Raw genomic sequence first — 27,334 nt, forward strand, 5'->3', positions numbered from 1 at the left:
GTTGTGTAAGCTGATCCACATAGACCTTTACACCATGCCCAGTCCTGTTAAATTAAAGGGGGCCCAGGTGCAGGAGTCCATCTGCACAGGTCTGAACGTGCAGCTGGGACAAGAAAGCTCAGTGCAGGGGAGTTTGTGCAAATCCTCCAAAACCAGAACTTTTTAAAAGACACAAGACCTATTTAGACTTCCATTTTAAAACTGTTATAAAATCTGTAAAATCAATGAGGTTTGTCAACCATTCTGTCATCCTGGTTGAATTCAGTGAAGGTGCCACTAACAGGGTTCAGTATTAACACCTCATCCCCACCTAGTTCCAGCCCTCCTCTGAAAGGATGTTTTTAAACATAGTCTGAGTATTCACGTACACATTCATTCTTTATTGCTCCAAATCTGACAAAGAGGTGGCACCAGAAGCACATCTCAGGGTTCCCCAAGGTTTAAGAGCATCTATTAAGCCTCCTTTTAATACCAAGATTTCATAGTAATTGTTGGTTAGAATAAATGATGCTAAGTTAGCACTTCTGCACCTTCATTTCTTGGATCTCAAAGTCCCTGCAGTCCCACAGCTTTGCAGGCACAGAAGCAGGTGCGTAGTCTTTTCAGCCCAGAATGCCAGAGAGTAGAAGTTGAGCATCTCTTTCACAGTTCCTTCTGTAATAATTGTTTTTTACATAATACCCCAGAAAATGGTTTAGGGTGGGAGAGGGGAGCCTAATGGGAATGAGCACCAGATGAAGGAATAGTCTCCAAACACCACATGCTGATTCCTTCACTGGCTCACTACACCAGAGCTCATATTGAAGCTTCATTCTAAGCAAACACACACTTGGGGTTTGCATAACGGGTTAGAGAACTCTGCATTTGCAATGATTAGTAATATCAGAGCTTTAATCAAGAAAATGAAATCTTCATTTCATATTTCCCCTGTGAGTAAATGGGCTTTTTGTTAGATCAGCAGATGAGAAGTCACTGCAGTGCCCATGTTTTGTATATTAATGTATTTCTCCAGCAGCTATTTTTAACAATCATTTTAGAATTGTCTATGTTTCCTTACAATGGCTTGGAAGGGAGAGAAGTACCAGACACTGCCAGCTGCAACAGCAAGGATGGTAATGAATTAATTGCTGGTGAGAATGAAAGGAATGCAGTCCATCTCCCTGCAAAGGGCACAACACAAGTACAACAGCTGAGCTCTATCACTGCATTATATAATCCAGTGTATTGCACTTCCACCCCTCATTAGCAATAGACTTTACTGCTGGCTTGGCTCCTTTTTATTATCAGAGATTTTGTATAAATGTTATCCACCATAATGGGAGTCATGGCTATGCAACTATTATTAAATTCAGATGGATGGTAAACTTACAATGGGTCACATGCTCCCTTCAGCTCCACTTTGACAATCACACCATTTGGGGCCCAGTGTCTTGATGATGCCCATATATAGTCTTGTTTTGGGTATGTATACTTGAGCTGATAATTTGACAGATGTTCTTTATTAGGAATTTGTATTGGAAACATTCATAAAACAGTGAATGCTGCTGCAGCTACCTCATTTCTGATTCTTTGTTTAGATTTCTTGCTATGTCAGGAAGCAGAAAGAACTGGAATTCTTAACCCAGCTCTGCACTTTAAGCAAAAGATAATGAACATTCTCATGTTAAGAAAAACTTTCCTCTGTTGAAGGTCTGAAAATTCTTTCCCTAATCAAGAGTACAGCATGCTGCATTTTTTATATTACCTTAAATTGCAAAACAGAGATTTATCCACACCAAATAATGGTTTATGACCACCAGAAACTGACAGAGAAGCTGACATCGAGAGATCGTACATAATGCCAGTATTTAACTGGAATAAACAGAACCTGTCCTGGTATCAGAATACAAGCTTGAAATGCAGCCCGTTCAAACTTGGGGAACTTAACTAAATCGGGATCCTCCACGTCCACCTATAAATCAAACACACAATTTGTTTTCAGATCCAAAGATGGTTTGGTTACTTAAAATTAAATGATCAATTTTTAGATTTTAGGCAGTTATTTACCTGGCTGGTGTTGTGAAGAATTTGGGTTTCATGTGGATATAGATTTTCTGATTCCTGTGGAGAGTACAGACGGATGTATTTTCTTCCAATTACCTGCAGGTGGAAGGATATAAATTTTCCATCTGTCATTAAACTGCACATTACCTGCTGAAATAGGGTTTGACTTCAATTAATTAGTGATCAGTCTAATGCTCTATCCCTCTGTATCATGATAAGCACTTAACTGTAGACTACAACAGATTGCCAGATCCTGGGCAAAACAGGTAAAGTCATGATTTTTGCTACTGAGGAACAGGTACTCTATAATGAAGAATGAAATCAGATCAGATTGGGTTGTAACCTATGTACCTGGCTTCATAGAACAGGAAAGATGCTTTTAAGGAAGGGAAGGCAGCTCTTCCTCTTGAAATTCATTTTTAATTACATGGCACCCAGTCTCCAAAGTGCTGTTGGGACTAAACATAACTAGAAGGAAACAATGTTGAAAGGATGGTGAATAAAAAAAGTATTGAGTTAGCTGTGCCTGCTGAGCTGAGCCATGCTACACGCAAGAGGGTAAAGGTGATATTTCCAGGTAGCTGCCAGCTGATACTGAGCTTGCTCATACTCTACAAGGTCTAATTTTTCCATCACCATTAAATTTGTTCTCTACATGGTGATGTGTAATTGGGAGAGAAGAATTAGAAAGGCAGCTGGACTGATTGACCTGCACTTCTCTGAGTTGCAGGCAGGTGATGCTAAAAATTAATTGGCAGACTAATTAAAGTTGCTAGGCTATGAAACTTCACAAGCGCTTGTGCTCTCTGTTAGCAATAGAATAATGCCTCCATTACTGGCGATCCCTCGATTTAAGGATGAACTCTACCACAGATTTATATATGGGTCCTGAGATCACGCAGGAGTCTGATTCGGGTACCACAGATCCGCCTGCAGTAGATACAGATATTTTCTGGTGGATCAGCTGCCTGCTGGAAAAAAGGTTCTTTCTTTTTAATTCCTTCTCTCCCTCTCCTCAGCTTTGAGGGCAAGGCACTTCTCCTTGATGTGGAGCCATTGAGGTTGGTTGGTGGCTTGTTCCTCCCAGCTTGTAATGTCCACATAAGTTTTCTTTGTAGCGGTTTCCTTCATCATCACAGGATCTCTGACCATGGGTGAGCTGAGAGTAGAGGGCTTGTTTTGGGAGGGGAGAGTCAGCATCCACACACAATGTCCAGCCCAGCGAAGTTGATGCATGGCATTAGTGCAGCGATCTTCCCCTTGATGCGAAGGATCTTCCTGAGGCACTGCTGGTGGTACCTCTCCAGACTCTTGAGGTGCTGTCAATAGGACACCCAGGTTTCGCATCCATAAAGGAGCATAGGAATAACAATTGTCTTATGGACCTGGATCTTGGTGTCCTTCCGTAGGTAATGGTCCATGAAAACATGTTGGAGCACTTTCCCAAAGGAAGCAGTTGTGACCCGGATCCTGTGCTGGATCTCACGATTGATTTTTGCATTTTGAGAGAGTTCGCTACCAAGGTAGCAGAAGTGCTCGACTGTCTCCAAAGTCCATCCCTCAGTGGTGATTTGTGGTGGGTCATGTAAAAAGCTGCCCATCCATTCTGTATTGAATGTCAACTCCATTAGGGAGACTGTCTTTAATGAGGACCAAAATGACTGCTAAATAGATAGAGAACACGGTTAGGGCAATAACACATCCTTGCATATGCACAAAAGGGTCTGGCTCCAAGCCATTATAGCGAATGGTGGTAGTCATCTGATCTGGAAGAAGTCTTAAGACCATAAAAATGTTTGGGATGGCAGCCAGATCTGGCCAGCACCTTACAAAGGCGCTGTCACTGACAGAGTTGAAGGCCTTTGTCAAACTGATGAAGGCCGTGTACAGGTCCTGATTTTGCTTCTGAGACTTTTCCTGGATTTGGCAGGCAACGAAGATCATGTTGGTTGTCTTGTGGGATGGTCTGAAACCACACTGAGATTCTGGCAATATTTCCTCAGCAAAGGGAAGTAATTGGTTTAAGAGGATATGGGCGAGAATTTCCCCTGCTGTAGATAGCAAGGCAATGCCTCGATAATTTTTACCCTCCAACTTATCTCCTTTCTTAAACATTGTAACAATGTTGGCATTTCTCAAGTCTTCCAGAACCTTCTCAGTATACCAGATTTGAATAAAAAGTTTGTGGACCTTCTTTACCAGTACTTCATCTCCAAACTTGTAGACTTCAGCTGGTATGTCATCTGGTCCTGTTGCCTTGTTGCTCTTGGTTTGTATGTGGACTCATGTTACTTCTTCGAGGACGGGGGGGCGGGATTGGCAAGAGATTCTCTTTCATGTCGTTGAGGTATGGATTCATAGTGGCATCAAACAGTTGATTCTTGATTCAGGAGTGATTCAAAATGCTCCTTCCATCTGGCTTTGATGGCTTAGCTGGTTTTAAAATACATTGACCCATCTTGGACTCAGAGTGGTGTAGGAGTATGGGAGCATGGACTGTAAATGGCCCTTACTGCCTGAAAAGTCTCCTCATGTCATGTTTACGAATGCAAAGCTCAATCTACTTGGCCTTTCTCACCACCACTTGTTTTTGATGTGATGGATTTTTCCTTTGGGCTTCATCCTGAAGTTGCTCGTATGACTCTTTCTTCTCTTGATGTGATATGTCGTTTTGCCATATGCAATGAGCTTTTATTTTCTGGTTGAGCAGGCCCTGAATTTCAGCATCATTCTCATCAAACCAATCTTGGTGATGGCAGGTGACATAGTCAATGGACTCAGCACATGTCGAGAGAATGGTAGCCTTTAATCACTTCCAGAAATTTTCATTATCATCAACTGTAGGTATGGTGTCAAACCTTTCTTGGAGTTTCTCCTGAGTCACTATATCTTGAAGAGACTTGACATTGAATTTCTTTCATATTGATTTTGCCTGCTTACGATGCCTTGAGGCGATCTGGAAATTCGTGATGGATCTAACAAGGTGATGGTCTGTCCAACAGTTATTGGTTCCATGCATAGCCCTTGTGATGCGGACACCCTTCCGATCTCGAGTTCCAATGGCATCCTCCTCTTGAGCAAATGCATAGAGCATGGCCTGGTCATCACAAATACCAGCTTTAGACAAAGTGAGAAACCCTGGCTCCAGGCATTGGCACCTTCTTGACTATGTTATTGCCTCCATATATCACCATGGACAGACTGGTCAGAGTTGTTGATACCATGATTCAGGACTTCCCAAAGGATCAGAAGTGATTAAATGAGTGGGGGTCAGGTCTTCCTCAGTTACTGTATCTGTCACACTGAAACAATAGGAAGAGTCTGGCATTCTGACTGATCAAGAGCTGACAACACTCCTTTGGCCTGGAAAGCATCACCAATCTACAGCGCCATTCCAAACCACTCATAGCCAGGCCTTAGGTAACCCCAGGAAAAGAGAAGCAGCTGAACTAAAATGGGCTGTGAGATTCCCTGCTGCCCACAATACTCCACTCCCCATTCACTGACTGAGAATCTCCTCTTCTCAAGGCACAAGTGTCACAAGGCATCCAGATTTTCCCTAATAACACTACCCTATGCAAGGCCTTTCCTCCAGAAAGATCCCAGCATGCTTTAGAAACTGTATACGTTAGGGAATTCTTCTTAGCAAAATGCAGTCACAGTTACCTCTGGGTGGAGCATGGCAGCTGTGTAACTGCACGGCAATTCTAAACAGCCATTCTTAGAAAAGTAAGCGATAAAGAATACAATCTCTAATTGAAATGTAGTGTACTTAGGTAAATAGGGCTAACACCCCTTCTTATTAACAAGCACAAATAGCCAGGGCCTCAGTTATACGGCTCAGCTGAAAGCAATGTGAAAGAATGGAATAGCTGTATTTGTCTTCGTGCATTGACTGAGGTGTCTGTTAAGAGTCTGAAGGAGAGAAAAGAGCAACTCAGGGCTCCAGCCTGTAAACAAACTCACAGTTGAACATCTTAAATTGTAAACTCTAGGCAGGCAATCTTCATTTGTTTGTGCCGTGCTAGTACAAAGTAGCCTCAATCCTGATCGGAGCCTCTGGGTGCTTCTGTAATGTAAACGTTAATAAACCTACCAGCAATAGTTTTTCATTTATCTGAGAATAGCACTAATTTGGCTAGGGTGAGAACACAGTTTAAACTCTGAATTTTCATGGAAGTACAAAAAGTTATTTCATAAGATAATCAGGGCCGATAGTGTTGTTTGCCCTTGTGCTATATATTCACCCAAAACTCTGCCGCACCCTAGAGAGGAGAAGGAAGGCTTTATGGATAATGCCCCATGCAGGGAATCTGGAGAAATGGGTTCTTCCCAACTCTGCCATGGACTGCAGGTGTGACCGTGGGAAACTCACATCTCCTTTCTGTGCCTGGGTTCCTCACCTGTAAAATGGAGCTAAATAATACTTCCCTACCTCACTGGGCATTGACAGCATAAATCTGTTAACGTCTGTCAGATGCTGAGATGTGCACATCAGGTGACATAATAAACTACTGAGGTGATGAGCACATCAGAGACATGATAAACTATTCACACATGCCTCTCTTATCAATCGAGCCTTCAGCTACCCTCATCTCTAGTACTTATGTACGTTCTAGCTGTATTGTTAAAGTTACACTTGGGTTATACAGTCATTAAAAAAACAGAGTACAGACCTGGACTAATAAATTTTGCTGTGGATCTTGATGAAGAGGTGAGATGGTTCCCTCTGGGCCAAACCAAGCATTAATGGTGATGTCATCTTCTTCCCCTTCCCCCAGGCTGCAGTAATCAGGGATGCAAATATCCTGCTTCAGTTCTGGGATCTACTCCCAGTAACCAACAACAATGCAGAAATGAAATTAATTTCACCAAATGAAATTAACAGGCAGCAGGTTTAAAACAAACAAAAGGAAGTATTTCTTCACAGTCAGCCTGTGGAACTCTTTGCCAGAGGATGCTGTGAAGGCCAAGACTATAACAGGGTTCAAAAAAGAACTAAGTTAGTCCATCAACAGCTATTAGCCAAGATGGGGCAGGGATGGTGTCCCTAGCCTCTGTTTAGGCCAGGAGCTGTTACTGGATGGCAGTGGATGGATCACTTGATGATTGCCAATTCTATTAATTCCCTCTGGGGCACCTGGCATTGTGAAGACAGGATACTGGCTAAATGGACCTTAGGTCTGATCCAGGGTGGCCCTTCTTAGGTTCTTATGTAAAAGTACACAATGAAAGCGTGCATGGGCTGACGCGCAGAGCAGTGTAAATATGGACGGCATATCCAGAATAGAAGACCAGGCCTCTCAAGGTGCGGACAATGGCACTCAGATCAATACAATGGAGAGAAGTGAGACAGCCCATGTAAATCATATTTCCAAAATTATAAACCAGCTGGTTAAATAAACCACAAAGGTTGGGTTGTTCAACAGAGTCATCAGAAGAGTAGGGCCACGATCTGTAGGAAATGTCCCCAAACTACTGTACTGTAAAGCTAAAATCTATGGGAATTTTTTTAATTCTGCAGAGAAATTTTCTTCTTTAGCAGTTAAACTCAAAACACAGTAAGAAACCCTAATGAAAATATTGTTTTATTTGTGCATTGACTATGCTAATACCATGCTGATCAAGTTCTTTATTAAAATCTTTTGCATCTTAATAGAACTCTGAAATAAAATTAACATATTTAATCTACTCTTTTCAGTTATAATTAAATAGCAACAATAAAAAAAGATCATTTTTCCTTCTTCCCCTGTTCCCACCTCCTCCCTCTGGCATAATTGTTAGAAGTGTCTTTACTCATGGGCTGAGACCTGCTCACTAGTTATTTGAATAGTGATAGCATGCAAAGGCTGCACTCAGGATCAAGATACCATGCTGCTTGGCACTGTACAGACACAGACAGTGTTCCTGGCCAGAGAGCTTACAATGTAAGTGGAGACATGAGAAGATGAAGGAAGCCAAAATAGAGGAGGTAGAGGAAACGGTGGAATGAGAATTACAAGAATGAGTCAGAATAGTGGTAATGTATGTGTCTTGGCAGAGGAGCAGATTGCTCTTGACCTATGAAATTAATCCCTTCTCCCCATCCTTCAGTCTGACCCTGACGTCACCCCAGCATACACCCCTCACCAGACAAATCTCCCTTCTAGCTACCTGGAAGGAAGGTTCAGAAGTAACTGCAGAAGTGGAGAGAAGAACAGTTTACTTTCTGAAGATGGGTAGAGAGTAGGGACAGGAGCCCCTAGAAGTGTGGCCACAGTCACTGGAGTTTCAGAAGCGGATTCAGCTGTCCCGCAGTGGTGACAATGATCACGGACATGGGACCAGCAACAGAAAGTGATCCCTGGCTTACTTTAAATCAATACACAATCTAGAGTCATTCCAACCCTCTTGTCTCGTCTCGCCAAGAGCAGGGAAAGATCATTGTAAAGGAGACTGTAGCACGGGGGGTCGCTAGGTGACACTACTGCAGACGGCTACCTGTGCTGTGTATCTGAACGCACAGGGAGGAGATGATGAAATGAAGCCTGTTGCCTACTGTGCTGTGGCTGAACCGACTCCTTGCAGACTGTTCCCTGCCCAAACTTCCGACAGGGTTATTTCCTAGGGGCAGAACTGCTGCTCCAGTTACATCCGCACACACACAAGTGACATGACATGGTCACAAAGCATTACAAAGACTGGATTTTCTCACTACTGCAAAGGTACCAGCATGCTAATCAGGATGGATCCAGGGTAGAGTTACAGACCCTCCCTATCCCTTCAAGTTACGGTGTAGGTGGGAAATCCTAAAACATTATGGAGGAGAATACAGAGTCTCCTTCCAACTAACAGTGTCCAGGCTGCAACTGAGATTCTCAGTATGACCCATGTGCTGGCGGAAAGCTGACAGGTGCAGAGGACCACATGGTTTGGACAGAGACCTTCCTTAGTGGAGGATTTATTAAAGGGGATACTCTATATCCTAATAAAGAGGATGGGATAGAAGTTGATAAAAAGTACAGTTAGATCTGAAGAAAACCAGTCAAAGGACAAAGAGTCCCATTCAATTACATTACATGAAGGCAAACAACTAAATATCGAAACGTTTTATAAATACTCGTAAATAAATGCTACAAGTCTAAGTATCAAGACGTGTGAACTTGAGTGCCTGGTTTAAATGAGGATATTGATGTAACAGGCATCACAGAAACTTGGTGCAACGCTGACAATCAATGGGACACAATATACAGAAATGACAGAACAGGTTGCACTGGTGTGGGTGGTGGTGCTATATGTGAAAGGAAGTAGAGTCAAAAAATCTTCAATGAATCAAACTGTGCCACATAATCTCTAGGGGTAGGAATTCCACGCTTGAATAGTAAGAGCATAGCAGTAGGAATATACTACTGACCACCTGACCAGGATGGTGCTTGTGAAATCACCAGGGAGATTAGAGAGGCTATAAAAACAGAAACCCCAATAATAATGGGGGATTTCAACTATTCCTATATTGTCACCTCAGGAAGGGATGCAGAGATAAACTTTTTAGATGCCATTAATGACTACTTCTTGGAGCAGCCAGTCCTATAACTCAGCAGGGGAGAGGCAATTCTTGATTTAGCCTTAAGTGGAACACAGGGTCTGATCCAAAAGCTGAATATACTTGAACCGCTTGGTAACAGTGACCATAATGTAATCAAATGTAATATCCTTGCAGGGAGGAAATACCAAAGAAACATACTAACTTCAAAAAGGGGATTTACACAAAAATGAAGACGCTAGTTAAATGGAAATTAAAAGGAACAGTCACAAGACTGAAATGCCTGCCAACTACACAGAAACTATTTACAAACACCATAACTGAGGCTCAAACTAAATATATAACCCTGCCCCTCTCAAAACCCCCCCACCATCAAGACGACCCAAAAAATGTCACCCTGGCTACACAGCAGAGTGATAGAGGCAGTTAGAGACAAAAAGGTGTTCTTTAAAAATTGTAAGTCAAATCCTACTGAGGAAAATAGAAAGGAGCATAAACTCTGGCAAATCAAGTGTAGAGGTATAATCAGGCATGCCAAAAAAGAATTTGAAGAGCAACTGGCAAAAAATGCAAGAACCAACAGCAAACACTTTTTGTAAGTTCATGAGAAGCAGGAAGCCTGCCAAACAATCAATGGGGCCACTGGACGATCAAGGTGCTAAAGGAGTACTCCAGGAAGATAAGGCCCTTGTGGAGAAGTAAAATGAATTCTTTGCAACAGTATTCACTGCAAAGGATGGGGTCCCTATTGAGTGTGGGTTGTAGTTGTCTGATGATACCCCACATGGTTTCCAGTGTGGGGTGGTAGGGAACAACTAGGGGTGTTCAGTCCGAGGGCGTTTTATTTCTGTATTGAAGCAGGTTCTCTCAGGGTATTTGTGTGGCCTGTTCCATATTTTGTTTTTGTGTTGGACGGCTGTCATCATGGATGTCATTTCCTTATATGCCAACATCCCTCACAATGACAGCATTGCTGCCTGCCTCAAACATTTACAAGACAATGGACAACACTCAAAGATCCACCCCAAACACATAGCCAAACTCATCCATTTCAGCCTCACCCAGAACCATTTTACATTCAACAACAAACATTTTGTCCATACCGTTGGAACAGCCATGGGTACTAGGATGGCTCCCCAATATGCCAACCTCTTCATGGGCCACCTTGAAGAAGAATTTCTGGACAAATTGGGGCCGGTTTTGTTCAATATCTTCATAAATGATCTGAAGGATGGTGTGGATTGCACTCTCAGCAAATTTGCGGATGATACTAAACTAGGAGGAGTGGTAGATACGGTGGCAGGTAGGGATAGGATACAGAGGGACCTAGACAAATTGGAGGATTGGGCCAAAAGAAATCTGATGAGGTTCAACAAGGATAAGTGCAGGGTCCTGCACCTAGGATGGAAGAACCCAATGCACAGCTACAGACTAGGGACCGAATGGCTCGGCAGCAGTTCTGCGGAAAAGGACCTAGGGGTGACAGTGGACGAGAAGCTGGATATGAGTCAACAGTGTGCCCCTGTTGCCAAGAAGGCCAAAGGCATTTTGGGATGTATAAGTAGGGGTATAGCCAGCAGATCGAGGGACATGATCGTTCCCCTCTATTCGACATTGGTGAGGCCTCATCTGGAGTACTGTGTCCAGTTTTGGGCCCCACACTACAAGAAGGATGTGGAAAAATTGGTGAGAGTCCCTTCCAACCCTGATATTCTATGATTCTATGAAATGCACCACGAAACCAATGATATATCTGAGATACATCCATGATATTTTCATCCTCTGGACACATGACTTAAACTCCCTCATAGATTTCCACCACAACTTCAACAACCACCACCCATCCATCAGACTCTCTCTGGAACACTTCCACACTATCAACTTCCTAGACACTATGATTAGCTTTAATAATGGAATCCTATAGATAACCATATACAAGAACATAAGGATGGCTCTACTGGGTCAGACCAAAGGTCCATCTAGCCCAGTATCCTGTCTTCCCACAGTGGCCAGTGCCAGGTGCCCCAGAGGGAATGAACACAACAGGGAATCATCAAGTGATCCATCCCCTGTCACCCATTCCCAGCTTCTGGGAAACGGAGGCTAGGGACACCATTCCTGCCCATCCTAGCTAATAGACAATGATGGACCTAGAGATAAACCAAAAAAACCACTGGATCACCCCACATACCTTCACAGATCCAGTAAAAAGAAAAGGAGTACTTGTGGCACCTTAGAGACTAACAGATTTATTAGAGCATAAGCTTTCGTGAGCTACAGCTCACTTCATCGGATGCATCGGAACTGTAGCTCACGTAAGCTTATGCTCTAATAAATTTGTTAGTCTCTAACGTGGCACAAGTACTCCTTTTCTTTTTGTGAATACAGACTAACATGGCTGCTACTCTGAAACAGATCCAGTAATCACTCCAAACACACCAAGAAATCTGTTATCTACAGCCAGACACTCAGATACCACGGAACATGCTCTGAGGAGAATGTCTGGGATACACACCTTAACACACTCAAAACCACCTTCACCAAACAAGGACACTCAACCAGAGAAGTAGATCACATCATGGAATGGGCCACCCAAATACCCTGAGAGAACCTGCTTCAGTACAGAAATAAAAACCCCTCTGAACGCACACCCCTATTTGTCACCTACCACCCCACACTGGAACCCATTCTGGATATCATCAAACAACTACAACCCGTACTCGATGAGGACCCCATCCTCAAAGAAATCTTTCCTGAACCCCCTCTTCTGGCCTTGCACCCCCCAACCTCTCCAAATTCATCATCAGATGCAAGCTCCCCACAGAGAAGGACACACCAAATCAAAGCACCACCAGACCCTGCCAGAACAACAGATGCAAAACCTGCAGACATATCTCAATTGCTACAATGATCAAGACCCCTCCCAACACATCATTCAAGATCCATGGATCCGATACACGCCCCCACAAGCTCCAGGGCACTAAATGCTCCCAAAACAATAAACCAGACAATCACTGCGCTCTCGACTGAACTCACAGGAAAATGATAAAAGACAAAACCACCCTATCACCTGTGGGTGAACACTTTTCACAAAGGGATCATTCTGTATCTTACCTCTCAGTCTTCAGCCTCAAAGGAAACCTGCACAACACCTCCTAAAGATGAGCCTGGGAGCTTAAATTCATTACTCTGCGAGACACCAAAAATCATGGACTGACAGAGACACTGGATTTATGGCTTATTACAACAATCTGTAACCCGCTAGCCCCCTCTTTTTGTCCTATGACTGCAGAGGTGTTAACAAGCCACTCTACCCTAAGTAGTCCCTTATAACAGGGGTTCTCAACCTTTCTCTTTCTAAGGCCTCCCCAACGTGCTATAAAGATTACATGGCCCGTCTGTGCTACAACAGTTGTTTTTCTGCATGTAAAAGCAAGGGCCAGTGTTAGGGGGTAGCAAGCAGGGCATTTGCCTGGGGTCCCACGCTACAGGGGGCCCTGTGAAGCTAAGTTGCTCAGGCTTCAGCTTCAACCCCCGATGGTGGGGCTTTGGCTTTCTGCCCTGGGTCCCCAGCAAGTGTATCATAGAATAGCAGGGTTGGAAGGGACCTCAGGAGATCATCTAGTCCAACCCCCTGCTCAAAGCAAGACCGATCCCCAATTAAATCATCCCAGCCAGGGCTTTGTCAAACCTGACCTTAAAAACTTCTAAGGAAGGAGATTCCACCACCTCCCTAGGTAACGCATTCCAGTGTTTCACCACCCTCCTAGTGAAAAAGTTTTTCCTAATATCCAACCTAAATCTCCCCCACTGCAACTTGAGACCATTACTCTTTGTTCTGTCATCTGCTACCACTGAGAACAGTCTAGATCCATCCTCTTTGGAACCCCCTTTCAGGTAGCTGAAAGCAGCTATCAAATCCCCCCTCATTCTTCTCTTCCGCTGACTAAACATCCCCAGTTCCCTCAGCCTCTCCTCATAAGTCATGTGTTCCAGTCCCCTAATCATTTTTGTTGCCCTCCGCTAGACTCTTTCCAATTTTTCCATATCCTCCTGTAGTGTGGGGCCCAAAACTGGACACAGTACTCCAGATGAGGCCTCACCAGTGTCGAATAGAGGGGAACGATCATGTCCCTCGATCTGCTGGCAGTGCCCCTACTTATACATCCCAAAATGCCATTGCCCTTGTTGCCAAGAAGGCCACACTGTTGACTCATATCCAGCTTCTCGTCTACTGTAACCCCTAGGTCCTTTTCTGCAGAACTGCTGCTGAGCCATTCAGTCACTAGTCTGTAGCGGTGCATTGGATTCTTCCGTCCTAAGTGCAGGACTCCGCACTTGTCCTTGTTGAACCTCATCAGATTTCTTTTGGCCCAATCCTCCAATTTGTCTAGGTCCCTCTGTATGCCATCCCTACCTTCCAGCGTATCTACCTCTCCTCCCAGTTTAGTGTCCTCTGCAAACTTGCTGAGGGTGCAATCCACGCCATCCTCCAGATCATTTATGAAGATATTGAACAAAACCGGCCCCAGGACCGACCCTTGGGGCACTCCTCTTGATACCGGCTGCCAACTAGACATAGAGCCATTGGTCACTACCCGTTGAGCCCGACAATCTAGCCAGCTTTCTATCCACCTTATAGTCCATTCATCCAGCCCATACTTCTTTAACTTGCAGGCAAGAATACTGTGGGATTACTGTGTAATGCTGGCCCGGCTTGGCAGACACCCTGAAACCAGTGGGGCCCGGACCTCTGGTTGAGAACCACTGCCTTACAGCATGTGCTAGCTACTTACGCTAAACAATCTGTCCCACCTTGCATTTTGCTCTGATGCCAGGAGTTCCTTTGCCAGACCTGAACAAGAGCTCTGTGTGGCTCGAAAGTGTGTCTCTCTAAGGCCAGGTCTACACTACCATTTACTTCAGTACAACATATCACTCAGGGGCATGGGCAGCAGGTATAATAGGCCGGGGGAGTCTCTGCCTTCCATGGCGCTGCTGCAGCCACCAGACCTCTGGCTGCGGGGTTCTGGGGGGAAGCTTTTGATTGATTGTGCCCCATGCAGGTTCAGGGGTGGCTGAGCAGGCAGTATGAGCTATTCAGCTTCCCAGGTTCATCAGTGACCTCCCTGGAGTCCAGGGAGGTCACTGATGAACCCAGAAAGGTGAATAGCTCATACTGCCTGCTCAGCCACCCCTGAACCTGCATGGGGCATATCAAAAGCTTCTTCTGGAATAGAAAGACACTTTTCCCCAGGCGGCTTGGGCTCTGGGCTGGGGAGGAGCATCGCGGCTGCAGCTGGCCTGGGATTCCTCCAGGCAGGCGTGGGGAGACCTAAGGGCTTTGGTCAGCCTGGGGCTCCTCTGGCTGAGGCGGGTGGGGTAGTGGGTCTTGGGGCTCTGGCTGCGGGCAGAAGGGGTGGAGCCGGTGTTGGGGTGTGAATAAGCCACCCCCCTGAGCAACCTAAGTTACACCGACCTAAGTGCCAGTGTGGACAGCGCTATGTCGGCAGGACAGCTATTTCCTCTCACGGAAGTGGATTTATTATGCTGACAGGAGAGGTCTCTCCCGTTGGCAAGCGTCGTCACCAGACATGCTACAGCGGTGTAGTTGTGCTGATGTAGCGCTTTTAGTGTAGACTAGCCCTCACCAACAGAAGTTGACCCAGTAAAAGACACTGCCTTGTCTCTACAGCAAGCTGAAAAAAATATTCATTTTTAGATTTACCTGATCAAAAAGCTGATGCTGGGCAAGGTATCCAATGCTATTCTGGAATTACAGGAGAGAGAAAGAGAATGAATAATGATTTATAGGGTTTGGCTTCACATTTATGGAAGTTACTTATAAATAAAGTCAATTACTGGCATAATTTATTCCAAAATGCTCGAGTCAACTGAATAATAACTGACTATTTTGGCTGTAAATGCTCCTTTTGCTGGAGATATGATGCCATGTGGTCCTGCCAGCTCAGAGACTTCTGATCCTGATGCTTGTGCCACAGTGCAGGGATGTTTAGTATCTAACCTGATGTCCCATTTCTTCATATCCCTTGTTACAGGTTGCAGTGAAACTGGATCTTATGAGATCTCACAAAGCACCAGAATCAATCAGAGGAACAGTACTGGTGACTATGCGGCTTGGACTGAGGCTCCTGGCCTTCATTAGACTGGGTCAGGCCAGGGGGATATAGTCACCATCTGGGACAGAATGACTGCTCCAGACATGGAGAGCAAAAAAAGGGAAGAAATGGTGAGAAATTTTCTAGAGCCCTTGTTCCACCTGTAACAGAAGCTTCAGAGCGGCGATCTGTGCAATAGCAGGATGTGGCCTCTACAGCTCCACACCCATGTTATCTGTAATATCCGTGAATATAACCAAGGGGGTTTGTTTTCGAGTCATACTAACATCCCCACAGTTTCAGTGAGTCGCATACAAGACTCATGGGAAAGTGGAGGAGCAAATATGCTGCAAAGAGCACAAAGAACAGTCATGGGATGAGTCTCCTGATGGAATCTGTGCAACGATCAAAACCAGAAAGCCTCTAAAATCCCCTCTATGGCCAGGGATTCACCCTTTAAACAGGCAAAGTTTTAGATTGTTCATTGATAGTCACACACAGATCAATATATATGTAACATGGGGCTTCCCAGAAGAGGGGTGATCTTAAGTCACCTGCTCAATGCCTAGAAAAGCTCCTAAAATTCCAGTTGCTGCACATTAACATCTAGATAAGGAGAAAGCAAGTCACTGGTGCAAACTGGGGCGCTTCCAATTCCTGAATTTCAGGCACCATGACTCACATAAGGCAGCTGTCCCCAAATTTTTTACCTTGCGCCCCTCTTTACTCCTGTCCACCCCCCTTCCTCCCCCTGTAACAGACAGAGGTAAGAAGGCTGAGGCTGGAGCCACAGCTGGGGACAGGGGCGAGACCTCGGAAGGGCATGGGGCTGGCAGTCGGGGCCAGCAGCTGCGTGGCGCTCCCCGCCCCCAACATGGGGGCTATCCTCGACCCCAAACGTCCCTCCATGCTCCCCTAGGGGCGTACTGCACAGTTTGGGACCTCTGGTGTAAGGTATTGTGCAAGCAGCTCTCTGTTCTAATATTCTTTGCCAAGTGTGTCTAAGACAGAATTCCCCAGTCCAATACCAGACTTTGTCTGGAGATAAAACAACGTGGAAGTAACAGACCTTGTTCACGATATATTGATCAATGAAGTCATTGACAATCATGAGTGTCTGAGACCATTCCTCATCGGTATACCGGGAACCCACTTCTACAGGGACTGTGCGGCAGCCGGCGATTTGACGGAGATAATCCAGACTAGAAGAAAGCAGGTTCCATTATTTTCAATCTTTGCTCTAACATTTTCATTATTTTTCCTGGTTTGGATGTCAGATGGGAAATCCATTTTCTGAGAGGGTTTTGTGAACAAAGAACATTAGCGTCACAGAGCAGCTGCCTTTGTCCTTTGCCCTGACTAAGAAGATTATGGAAACATCCTGAGCACTCCAGTGGAGAATTTACCTGAGGGCACGGGCAGCGGGTGAACCGCAGGCTGGGAGAGGCTAGCCCCTAGCTGGCCCCGCCCTCCCTTGCGGCCCCAGTCCCCTTCCCCAACCAGAGCCCCCCTGCCCCAAGCACCAGGTGGGCAGCGCGTGGACCCCGCCTGCCCCTGAGTGCAGGGCGGGTAGGCAGCGCACAGTCCCCCCAAGTGCAGGGAAGGCGGGCACCCCCCCCGAGCGCAGGGTGGGCGGCACATGGCCCCTCCCAGTCCCAACCACAGAGTGGGCACCCCAGTGCTTCCAGCCCCCATGCCCCCAGTGCTGGGTGGCCCCAGCAGCACTGACGAGGATTAGCCTGTCTGGGCTGGGGCCAAGGGGGAAAGGGCAAGTGGGAGGGGGCTTCGGGGATAAGTGTGGGTGGGGCCATGCGGGGCTGTTTGTGGGGGGCACAGCAGTCCCCAGCCTATTGGATGCGGCGCTCGTGCCTGATGGGTGTCTCAGGAAGTATTGTTTACATGCCATTTGCCAGAAAGAGTATCCCTAAGAGGAGAGGTGGAAGCTGCATTGCTTGGAATATTATTATTATTTTCTATTTACACAGCACCTGAAGTCTGGTAGGCGATTTACAAGACTAATATGCAGAGAAAGCCTCTGCTCTCAAAAGCCAGCCAACCAGAGAGACCGAGGATGCAAGCAGCAAAGGAATGAGCAGTGAGGTTTGTATGCATCTTAATACCACAATTTTTCTTCAGTTAAAAAACCCCTATTTCCTATTTGAAAACATCTTTGAGAAGAGAAAAAGGGTTTATAAAAGTACTGAGTGAATAATGAACCATAATTTATTCAATGAACATAGCTTCTATTGTGCTTGTGGAATAGCAGCAAGCAGGTGAGGGTTTCCTCAAATTCATTTGAGAGTTTTTTGTAAATTTATTTTACTCTATAGATTAATCATGTGCTTTTGGCTACAAATATTCATTACACAATATTGAAATTTTAGGTGCATTGCTTAGTTGAATGTTAAGGTAAGTCACATGATATCATTAGGCTGAGCCTGCAAGCACTTCCAGTGTTAATATTTGTGCTTGTAAATGAAAAATTTCATTTCCAATAATTCTTGGACATGCAACTTTGAAATTCACTTTCATCAAATATTTCTCAGTAAATCTTGATTGTGTGAATGCTTGCAGAAAGAAGAGACGTGGCTGAGGCAAATTCAAATAAATAACCATGAGAATCTTTGGCAATATATGCCCAGCTCTGATATATAGCACTAGAAAATGCATCAAAGAGAGGTTCCCTGCATTGGCTTCCGAAAAGATGGCATGGATGACAAACCAGCTCTCTTCCAACATCTGATTTCTATTATTCTATCATTAGCAAAGCAAATCTATTAGGATGCAAGTTTCTGAACTGGATCTGTTGCACCCAAGTACTATTAGCAATGAAAAATATTTCAGAAGTAGAGCAAATTATGCAGCAAGATGATGCTCCTAGCAGGAATCACTGGAACTGGCATTTCATACCTTACAGAGGCATACATTGTTCTGGGCTTAGTTAACTGGTGCAGAAAACATGCTTGCTTAATCAGGGCAAGAGATGATGCCGTTTTTAAGCTCTTGTCCTCACCTCCATTTCTTCATACATGGCCAGTGGTCAACAATACCCTCCAGGATGACAGGCTTTTGTGGAATCATATAATTTTCTCTGAAATGCTCTAGAGAAGGGCAGTGAAGCCGTGGAATAACTTCTTCTGATTTTACTGATGGAATGGAAGTGTGGTCATTCCGGATTTTCTGAAACACAGGGATTTTTTAGCACAACAAAGTAACCTGCCCTTTACTACATCAGAAAACATGTATGTTAAAAAACAGTGTTACTCTCTCCCAGCAAAGGAGATGCTGAAATCACTTGAATTGAGGGTGTAACATAAACAGGGAAAAGCGCCATCAACCTGTGGAACTTCTTGCCAGAGGATGTTGTGAAGGCCAAGACTACAACAGGATTCAAAAAAGAACTAGATAAATTCATGGAGGATAGGTCCATCAATGGCTATTAGCCAGGACGGACAGGGATGTGTTTCTAGCCTGTTTGCCAGAAGCTGGGAATGGGCGACAGGGGATGGATCACTTGATGATTCCCTGTCTGTTTTTTCCCTCTGGGGCACCTGGCATTGGCCACTACTGGAAGGCAGGATACTGGGTTACATGGACCTTTGCTCTGACCCAGTATGGCCGTTCTTATGTTCCTAAGCAGAACGGGGATAAAATCCTCAGCACTCCTCCAACCTGCAAAGACTTCCCAAAATGCCCAGGAGTCTAAAGTAAAACTGCTCTTATGTCCTAAGCGCATATGGATGGAGAAGCCAGATTTACAGCTTCCCTCAGGCATACTAGTGAGTGTGGGGAGAAGCTGACCTCTCCTTTGTATTGCCTGCCCTGCCTCTTTGTGTTGCATGTCAATGGAACAGCCTGCAGCGTCTCACAAAAATCTCACAATTAGTAGTGGTGGTCTGACTTATGGAGGCTGGAATCATCTGTTCTTTTCTCGGCAGCAGGATACGGAATAGGAACAAAAGCAGAAAAGGAAGAGAGATTTCAGCGGGACACCAAATTAAAAAAAAGTAAAATGAACAGGAAATTCTCCAAGCTGCACTGAGAGCTGCTGCAAGTGGCAGCTCTTATAGTGTATCAAAGTAGTTCTGTGTATGCAGAAAGAGTGATTTTGTGAATCCCAGGATGGGGAACCTAGAGACACTTTTTCCTGTCTTTGCCACTGACTCACTGCGTGACCTCTGGCACATCACATATCCATTTTACAGATGGAGAAACTGAGGCACAGAATGGTGATGATTCTCATTTATAGGGCCTGCAAGGATCAATTCATTCATGTTTGGAAGATCTTTTGACTGAGATCCTTGAATGGAAGGTACCACAAAAGTGTGATAGAGGCCTCCCATTAATTGGGAAACCAGAGGATGATATAAGCAAGAAGTAGATAAAAAATGGGACAGAATACCTTTAGATCTGCAAATAAACTGAGAAAACAGGATGAAAAGTTCCATGTAAACAAACAAAAACAAAAAAAGAGGAATGATTGCATAAAAGCATCATCTTCTGCCTCTGTAAAGCTCATCTCATTTGTATTGCCTGAGATCTCTGCTTTTACCCAAGAACGAGAGAGACCCAGTTACATGATTTACCCCCCAAGGTCAGTGGCTTCTTGACCCAGCCTGGATTTTGGGATCTAGTTATTTGCTGGAATACCAGTTCCCATTCTCTCTGTATGTAATACAGTGGTGGACAAGAACATTGAGAACTGCTACCTTTCTACGTGACTCCTTTGTGTCTTCTTCAGCAGACCGTTTCCCATACGTTAGATGCTTCTGAAGGACATTAATTATCCTAACCAGGATGTTATCCAATATGGATGCTCCCATCAGCAGTCCCATGTCACAGACCCGAATGGCATCTGCTATGGTGCCTTGCTCACTGCACATACACAGCACTTTGAAAAGGCAGCCATAAGAATAGACTCGTCGCCAGTCCTTGTCCACATCTCTCCAAGTCCCAATATTAAGCTTTTCCCAAGAGTAATCTATTATTATTTCACTGACTTGTAAGCAGGTTTCCCTTGTGCCTCCAGAGCACAGGCTTCCAGCTCCATAAAGGAGGTCTCTAGCTTGCTGGAGCAGTGAGATGACACTTTCCTCCACTTTCTCGCTGAAGTCCAGTTTCAGGTCTTTCTTAGTGCTGGGCAGCAATGCCCTGACATCTGACCACAGGGCATTCCCTGCTGAGACCTGATCTGCAGCGGGGCTGGAGCTCCTGGCTCGGCCCTCAGGGGAGCTGGGTTGTGACATGAGAACCCCTAGGGGCTGACTACGCTACTGGCCAGCCAGGAGTAGGGGCTGGTTCTCTTGCCCGCCAGCTCCTGTAAGCAAACACAGACATTACTTGTGAGCAGAGCCAAAGAGGCCCAATGTGGAAGCCAGGCAGTCACAGTGCCACACTGAGAGCTCCTCCCCCCATGCACCCCTCCTTGCCCCATGCACCCCTCCCTCTCAGAGTGTCACCCCCTTGCCCCAAAAGCACCCCTCCCTCTAAGAGCACCCCCCACCCCTAGAGCACCCCTCCCTCCAAGAGAGCCCCACTCACCCCTCCCTCAGAGCCCCACACCTGTGCATCCCCTCACCCCAAGAGCACCTCTCCTTGCCCCATGCACCCCTCCCTCTAAGAGTGCCACCCCTCACCCCTAGAGCACCCCATCCCCCATGCACCTCTCCCTTCGAGAGAGTCCCACGCACCCCTCGCCCCAAGATCACCCCTCCTCGCCCGACCCACCCCCCCTCTAAGAGTGTCAGCCCTCGCCCCTAGAGCACCCCTCCCCCATGCACCCCTCGCCCCTAGAGTGCCCCTCCTCGCCCCAGGCACCCCTCGCCCCGAGAGAGCCCCTCCTCGCCCCAGGCACTCCTCGCCCCTAGAGCGCCCCTCCCCCATGCACCCCTCGCCCCTAGAGCGCCCCTCCTCGCCCCATGCACCCCTCGCCCCCAGAGTGCCCCTCCCCCACGCACCCCTCGCCCCTAGAGCGCCCCTCCCCCATGCACCCCTCGCCCCTAGAGCGCCCCTCCTCGCCCCATGCACCCCTCACCCCTAGAGCGCCCCTCCCCCATGCACCCCTCGCCCCCAGAGCGCCCCTCCTCGCCCCAGGCACTCCTCGCCCCTAGAGCGCCCCTCCTCGCCCCAGGCACCCCTCGCCCCAAGATCACCCCTCCTCGCCCGACCCACCCCCCCTCTAAGAGTGTCAGCCCTCGCCCCTAGAGCACCCCTCCCCCATGCACCCCTCGCCCCTAGAGTGCCCCTCCTCGCCCCAGGCACCCCTCGCCCCGAGAGAGCCCCTCCTCGCCCCAGGCACCCCTCACCCCTAGAGCGCCCCTCCTCGCCCCATGCACCCCTCGCCCCTAGAGCGCCCCTCCTCGCCCCATGCAACCCTCGCCCCCAGAGCGCCCCTCCTCGCCCCAGCCACCCCTCGCCCCTAGAGCGCCCCTCCTCGCCCCAGCCACCCCTCGCCCCTAGAGCGCCCCTCCTCGCCCCAGGCACCCCTCGCCCCTAGAGCACCCCTCCCCCATGCACCCCTCGCCCCTAGAGTGCCCCTCCTCGCCCCATGCACCCCTCGCCCCTAGAGCGCCCCTCCTCGCCCCATGCAACCCTCGCCCCCAGAGCGCCCCTCCTCGCCCCAGCCACCCCTCGCCCCTAGAGCGCCCCTCCTCGCCCCAGGCACACCTCGCCCCTAGAGCACCCCTCCCCCATGCACCCCTCGCCCCTAGAGTGCCCCTCCTCGCCCCAGGCACTCCTCGCCCCTAGAGCACCCCTCCCCCATGCACCCCTCGCCCCTAGAGTGCCCCTCCTCGCCCCATGCACCCCTCGCCCCTAGAGCGCCCCTCCTCGCCCCAGGCACCCCTCGCCCCTAGAGCACCCCTCCCCCATGCACCCCTCGCCCCTAGAGTGCCCCTCCTCGCCCCATGCACCCCTCGCCCCTAGAGCGCCCCTCCTCGCCCCATGCAACCCTCGCCCCCAGAGCGCCCCTCCTCGCCCCAGCCACCCCTCGCCCCTAGAGCGCCCCTCCTCGCCCCAGGCACCCCTCGCCCCTAGAGCACCCCTCCCCCATGCACCCCTCGCCCCTAGAGTGCCCCTCCTCGCCCCAGGCACCCCTCACCCCGAGAGAGCCCCTCCTCGCCCCAGGCACCCCTCACCCCTAGAGCGCCCCTCCTCGCCCCATGCACCCCTCGCCCCTAGAGCGCCCCTCCTCGCTCCATGCAACCCTCGCCCCCAGAGCGCCCCTCCTCGCCCCAGGCACTCCTCGCCCCTAGAGCGCCCCTCCTCGCTCCATGCAACCCTCGCCCCCAGAGCGCCCCTCCTCGCCCCAGGCACTCCTCGCCCCTAGAGCGCCCCTCCTCGCCCCATGCACCCCTCGCCCCTAGAGCGCCCCTCCTCGCCCCATGCACCCCTCGCCCCTAGAGCGCCCCTCCTCGCTCCATGCAACCCTCGCCCCTAGAGTGCCCCTCCTCGCCCCAGGCACTCCTCGCCCCTAGAGCGCCCCTCCTCGCCCCAGGCACCCCTCGCCCCCAGAGCGCCCCTCCTCGCCCCATGCACCCCTCGGCCCTAGAGCGCCCCTCCTCGCCCCATGCACCCCTCGCCCCCAGAGTGCCCCTCCTCGCCCCAGGCACCCCTCGCCCCCAGAGTGCCCCTCCTCGCCCCAGGCACCCCTCGCCCCGAGAGAGCCCCTCCTCGCCCCAGGCACCCCTCGCCCCCAGAGCGCCCCTCCCCCATGCACCCCTCGCCCCTAGAGCGCCCCTCCTCGCTCCATGCACCCCTCGCCCCCAGAGCGCCCCTCCTCGCTCCATGCACACCTCGCCCCGAGAGAGCCCCTCCTCGCCCCAGGCACCCCTCGCCCCTAGAGCGCCCCTCCTCGCCCCATGCACCCCTCGCCCCCAGAGTGCCCCTCCCCCATGCACCCCTCGCCCCTAGAGCGCCCCTCCTCGCCCCATGCACCCCTCGCCCCTAGAGCGCCCCTCCTCGCCCCATGCACCCCTCGCCCCCAGAGTGCCCCTCCCCCATGCACCCCTCGCCCCTAGAGCGCCCCTCCCCCATGCACCCCTCGCCCCCAGAGCGCCCCTCCTCGCCCCAGGCACTCCTCGCCCCCAGAGCGCCCCTCCTCGCCCCATGCACCCCTCGCCCCGAGAGAGCCCCTCCTCGCTCCAGTCACTCCTCACCCCTAGAGCGCCCCTCCCCCATGCACCCCTCGCCCCTAGAGTGCCCCTCCTCGCTCCATGCACCCCTCGCCCCCAGAGCGCCCCTCCTCGCCCCATGCACCCCTCGCCCCTAGAGCGCCCCTCCTCGCCCCAGGCACTCCTCGCCCCTAGAGCGCCCCTCCTCGCCCCAGCCACCCCTCGCCCCTAGAGCACCCCTCCTCGCCCCAGCCACCCCTCGCCCCGAGAGAGCCCCTCCTCGCCCCAGCCACCCCTCGCCCCCAGAGCGCCCCTCCTCGCCCTAGCCACCCCTCGCCCCCAGAGCGCCCCTCCTCGCCCCAGCCACCCCTCGCCCCTAGAGCGCCCCTCCTCGCCCCAGCCACCCCTCGCCCCCAGAGCGCCCCTCCTCGCCCTAGGTACCCCTCGCCCCCAGAGCGCCCCTCCTCGCCCCATGCACCCCTCGCCCCCAGAGTGCCCCTCCTCGCCCCATGCACCCCTCGCCCCCAGAGTGCCCCTCCCCCATGCACCCCTCGCCCCTAGAGCGCCCCTCCTCGCTCCATGCACCCCTCGCCCCCAGAGCGCCCCTCCTCGCCCCAGGCACTCCTCGCCCCTAGAGCACCCCTCCTCGCCCCAGCCACCCCTCGCCCCTAGAGCGCCCCTCCTCGCCCCAGGCACCCCTCGCCCCGAGAGAGCCCCTCCTCGCCCCATGCACCCCTCGCCCCTACAGCGCCCCTCCTCGCCCCAGCCACCCCTCGCCCCTACAGCGCCCCTCCTCGCCCCAGCCACCCCTAGAGCGCCCCTCCTCGCCCCAGCCAACCCTCGCCCCGAGAGCGCCCCTCCCCCATGCACCCCTGGCCCCCAGAGCGCCCCTCCTCGCCCCATGCACCCCTCGCCCCCAGAGTGCCCCTCCTCGCTCCATGCACCCCTCGCCCCCAGAGTGCCCCTCCTCGCTCCATGCACCCCTCACCCCTATAGCGCCCCTCCTCGCCCCAGCCACCCCTCGCCCCTACAGCGCCCCTCCTTGCCCCAGCCACCCCTCGCCCCTACAGCGCCCCTCCTTGCCCCAGCCACCCCTCACCCCTACAGCGCCCCTCCCTCATGCACCCCTCGCCCCGAGAGCGCCCCTCCTCGCCCCAGCCACTCCTCGCCCCGAGAGCGCCCCTCCCCCATGCATACCCTCGCCCCCAGAGCGCCCCTCCTCCATGCACCCCTGGCCCCTAGAATGCCCCTCCTCGCTCCATGCACCCCTCGCCCCCAGAGAGCCCCTCCTCGCCCCATGCACCCCTCGCCCCCAGAGTGCCCCTCCCCCATGCACCCCTCGCCCCTAGAGAGCCCCTCCTCGCCCCATGCACCCCTTGCCCCCAGAGTGCCCCTCCTCGCCCCATGCACCCCTCGCCCCTAGAGCGCCCCTCCTCGCCCCAGCCACCCCTCACCCCTACAGTGCCCCTCCTCGCGCCAGCCACCCCTCGCCCCTACAGAGCCCCTCCTCGCCCCAGGCACCCCTCGCCCCTAGAGCGCCCCTCCTCACCCCAGCCACCCCTCGCCCCTACAGCGCCCCTCCTCACCCCAGCCACCCCTCGCCCCTACAGCGCCTCTCCTCGCCCCAGGCACCCCTCGCCCCTACAGCGCCCCTCCTCGCCCCATGCACCCCTCGCCCCCAGAGTGCCCCTCCTCCATGCACCCCTCGCCCCTAGAGAGCCCCTCCTCGCCCCATGCACCCCTTGCCCCCAGAGTGCCCCTCCTCACCCCAGGTACCCCTTGCCCCCAGAGCGCCCCTCCTCGCCCCAGCCACCCCTCGCCCCTACAGCGCCCCTCCTCGCCCCAGGCACCCCTCGCCCCCAGAGTGCCTCTCCTCGCCCCAGGCATCCCTCCCCCCGAGAGTGCCCCTCCCCCATGCACTCCTCGCCCTTAGAGCGCCCCTCCTCGCCCCAGCCACCCCTCGCCCCCAGAGCGCCCCTCCTCCATGCACCCCTGGCCCCTAGAGTGCCCCTCCTCGCTCCATGCACCCCTCGCCCCCAGAGCGCCCCTCCTCGCCCCATGCACCCCTCGCCCCCAGAGTGCCTCTCCCCCATGCACCCCTCGCTCCCAGAGCGCCCCTCCTCGCTCCATGCACCCCTCGCCCCCAGAGCGCCCCTCCTCGCTCCATGCACCCCTGGCCCCCAGAGCGCCCCTCCCCCATGCACCCCTGGCCCCCAGAGCGCCCCTCCCCCATGCACCCCTGGCCCCCAGAGCGCTCCTCCCCCATGCACCCCTCGCCCCTAGAGCGCCCCTCCTCGCTCCATGCACCCCTCGCCCCCAGAGCGCCCCTCCTCGCTCCATGCACCCCTCGCCCCCAGAGCGCCCCTCCTCGCCCCATGCACCCCTGGCCCCCAGAGCGCCCCTCCCCCATGCACCCCTCGCTCCCAGAGCGCCCCTCCTCGCTCTATGCACCCCTCGCCCCCAGAGCGCCCCTCCTCGCCCCATGCACCCCTGGCCCCCAGAGCGCCCCTCCCCCATGCACCCCTGGCCCCCAGAGCGCCCCTCCCCCATGCACCCCTCGCCCCTAGAGTGCCCCTCCTCGCCCCAGCCACCCCTCACCCCTACAGTGCCCCTCCTCGCCCCAGGCACCCCTCGCCCCTAGAGCGCCCCTCCTCGCCCCAGGCACCCCTCGCCCCTAGAGCGCCCCTCCTCGCGCCAGCCACCCCTCACCCCTACAGTGCCCCTCCTCGCCCCAGCCACCCCTCGCCCCTACAGCGCCCCTCCTCGCGCCAGCCACCCCTCGCCCCTACAGCGCCCCTCCTCGCCCCAGCCACCCCTCGCCCCTACAGCGCCCCTCCTCGCCCCAGCCACCCCTCGCCCCCAGAGCGCCCCTCCCCCATGCACCCCTGGCCCCTAGAGTGCCCCTCCTCGCCCCATGCACCCCTCGCCCCCAGAGCGCCCCTCCTCGCCCCATGCACCCCTCGCCCCCAGAGTGCCCCTCCCCCATGCACCCCTCGCCCCCAGAACGCCCCTCCTCGCTCCATGCACCCCTCGCCCCTAGAGTGCCCCTCCTCGCTCCATGCACCCCTCGCCCCCAGAGCGCCCCTCCTCGCCCCAGGCACCCCTCGCCCCTAGAGCGCCCCTCCTCGCCCCAGGCACCCCTCGCCCCTACAGCGCCCCTCCTCGCTCCATGCACCCCTCGCCCCCAGAGCGCCCCTCCTCGCCCCATGCACCCCTCGCCCCCAGAGCGCCCCTCCTCGCCCCATGCACCCCTCGCCCCCAGAGCGCCCCTCCCCCATGCACCCCTGGCCCCCAGAGCGCCCCTCCCCCGCGCAGCCCGGGAGGGGGGAACCGCCTCGCACCTTTCCGCAGCGCCGCCTGCCGGAGCCCTGCAGCCAGCGCCCCGCGCGCCCCCCGCGCTCCGAGTTCCGCATCGACTGGGCCTGCGCAGCCCCGCCCCCACCCGAGCTGAGAGCGCGGCCCGACCATAGCTCCGCCTCCTGCCGTCCTCCCGCCCCCCCCGACCGCGCGCGGGCCCAGCGGGGGGGGCGGGGCGCGCG

The 27,334-nt window shown here is 51.9% G+C and overlaps 1 protein-coding gene across 2 annotated transcripts; it reads right to left on the bottom strand.

The window, feature by feature from the left end:
* Positions 1-244: 244 nt before the first annotated feature.
* On the bottom strand, positions 245-27,206 carry KDM8 (lysine demethylase 8). Of its 2 annotated transcripts, XM_077827647.1 has the most exons (8): positions 27,137-27,206; positions 20,394-21,001; positions 18,698-18,864; positions 16,754-16,886; positions 15,294-15,335; positions 6,720-6,869; positions 2,047-2,139; positions 246-1,951 (listed from the first exon to the last, which is right to left on the bottom strand). In XM_077827647.1, exons 2-8 carry the CDS (start codon positions 20,928-20,930, stop codon positions 1,787-1,789), a joined length of 1,287 nt encoding a protein of 428 aa, XP_077683773.1. In that variant the 5' UTR covers positions 20,931-21,001; positions 27,137-27,206; the 3' UTR covers positions 246-1,786. The 2 variants fall into 2 exon arrangements, with proteins under 2 accessions (XP_077683774.1, XP_077683773.1); XM_077827648.1 differs by lacking the exon at positions 6,720-6,869 and having other exon boundaries at positions 245-1,951.
* Between the last annotated feature and the right edge of the window lie 128 nt (positions 27,207-27,334).

This window comes from Eretmochelys imbricata, chromosome 10, assembly GCF_965152235.1.
Source record: "Eretmochelys imbricata isolate rEreImb1 chromosome 10, rEreImb1.hap1, whole genome shotgun sequence".
NCBI lineage: Eukaryota > Metazoa > Chordata > Testudines > Cheloniidae > Eretmochelys > Eretmochelys imbricata.

Coding starts and splice junctions, on each gene's coding strand:
- KDM8 (XM_077827647.1), bottom strand. CDS start 20,930: ATGTCACAACCCAGCTCCCCTGAGGGCCGAGCCAGGAGCTCCAGCCCC. Junction 6,870..15,293: donor AGCATCAGCTTTTTGATCAG/GTAAATCTAAAA, acceptor TACTGGGAGTAG/ATCCCAGAACTGAAGCAGGA. Junction 2,140..6,719: donor AGCAAAATTTATTAGTCCAG/GTCTGTACTCTG, acceptor TTCCACCTGCAG/GTAATTGGAAGAAAATACAT.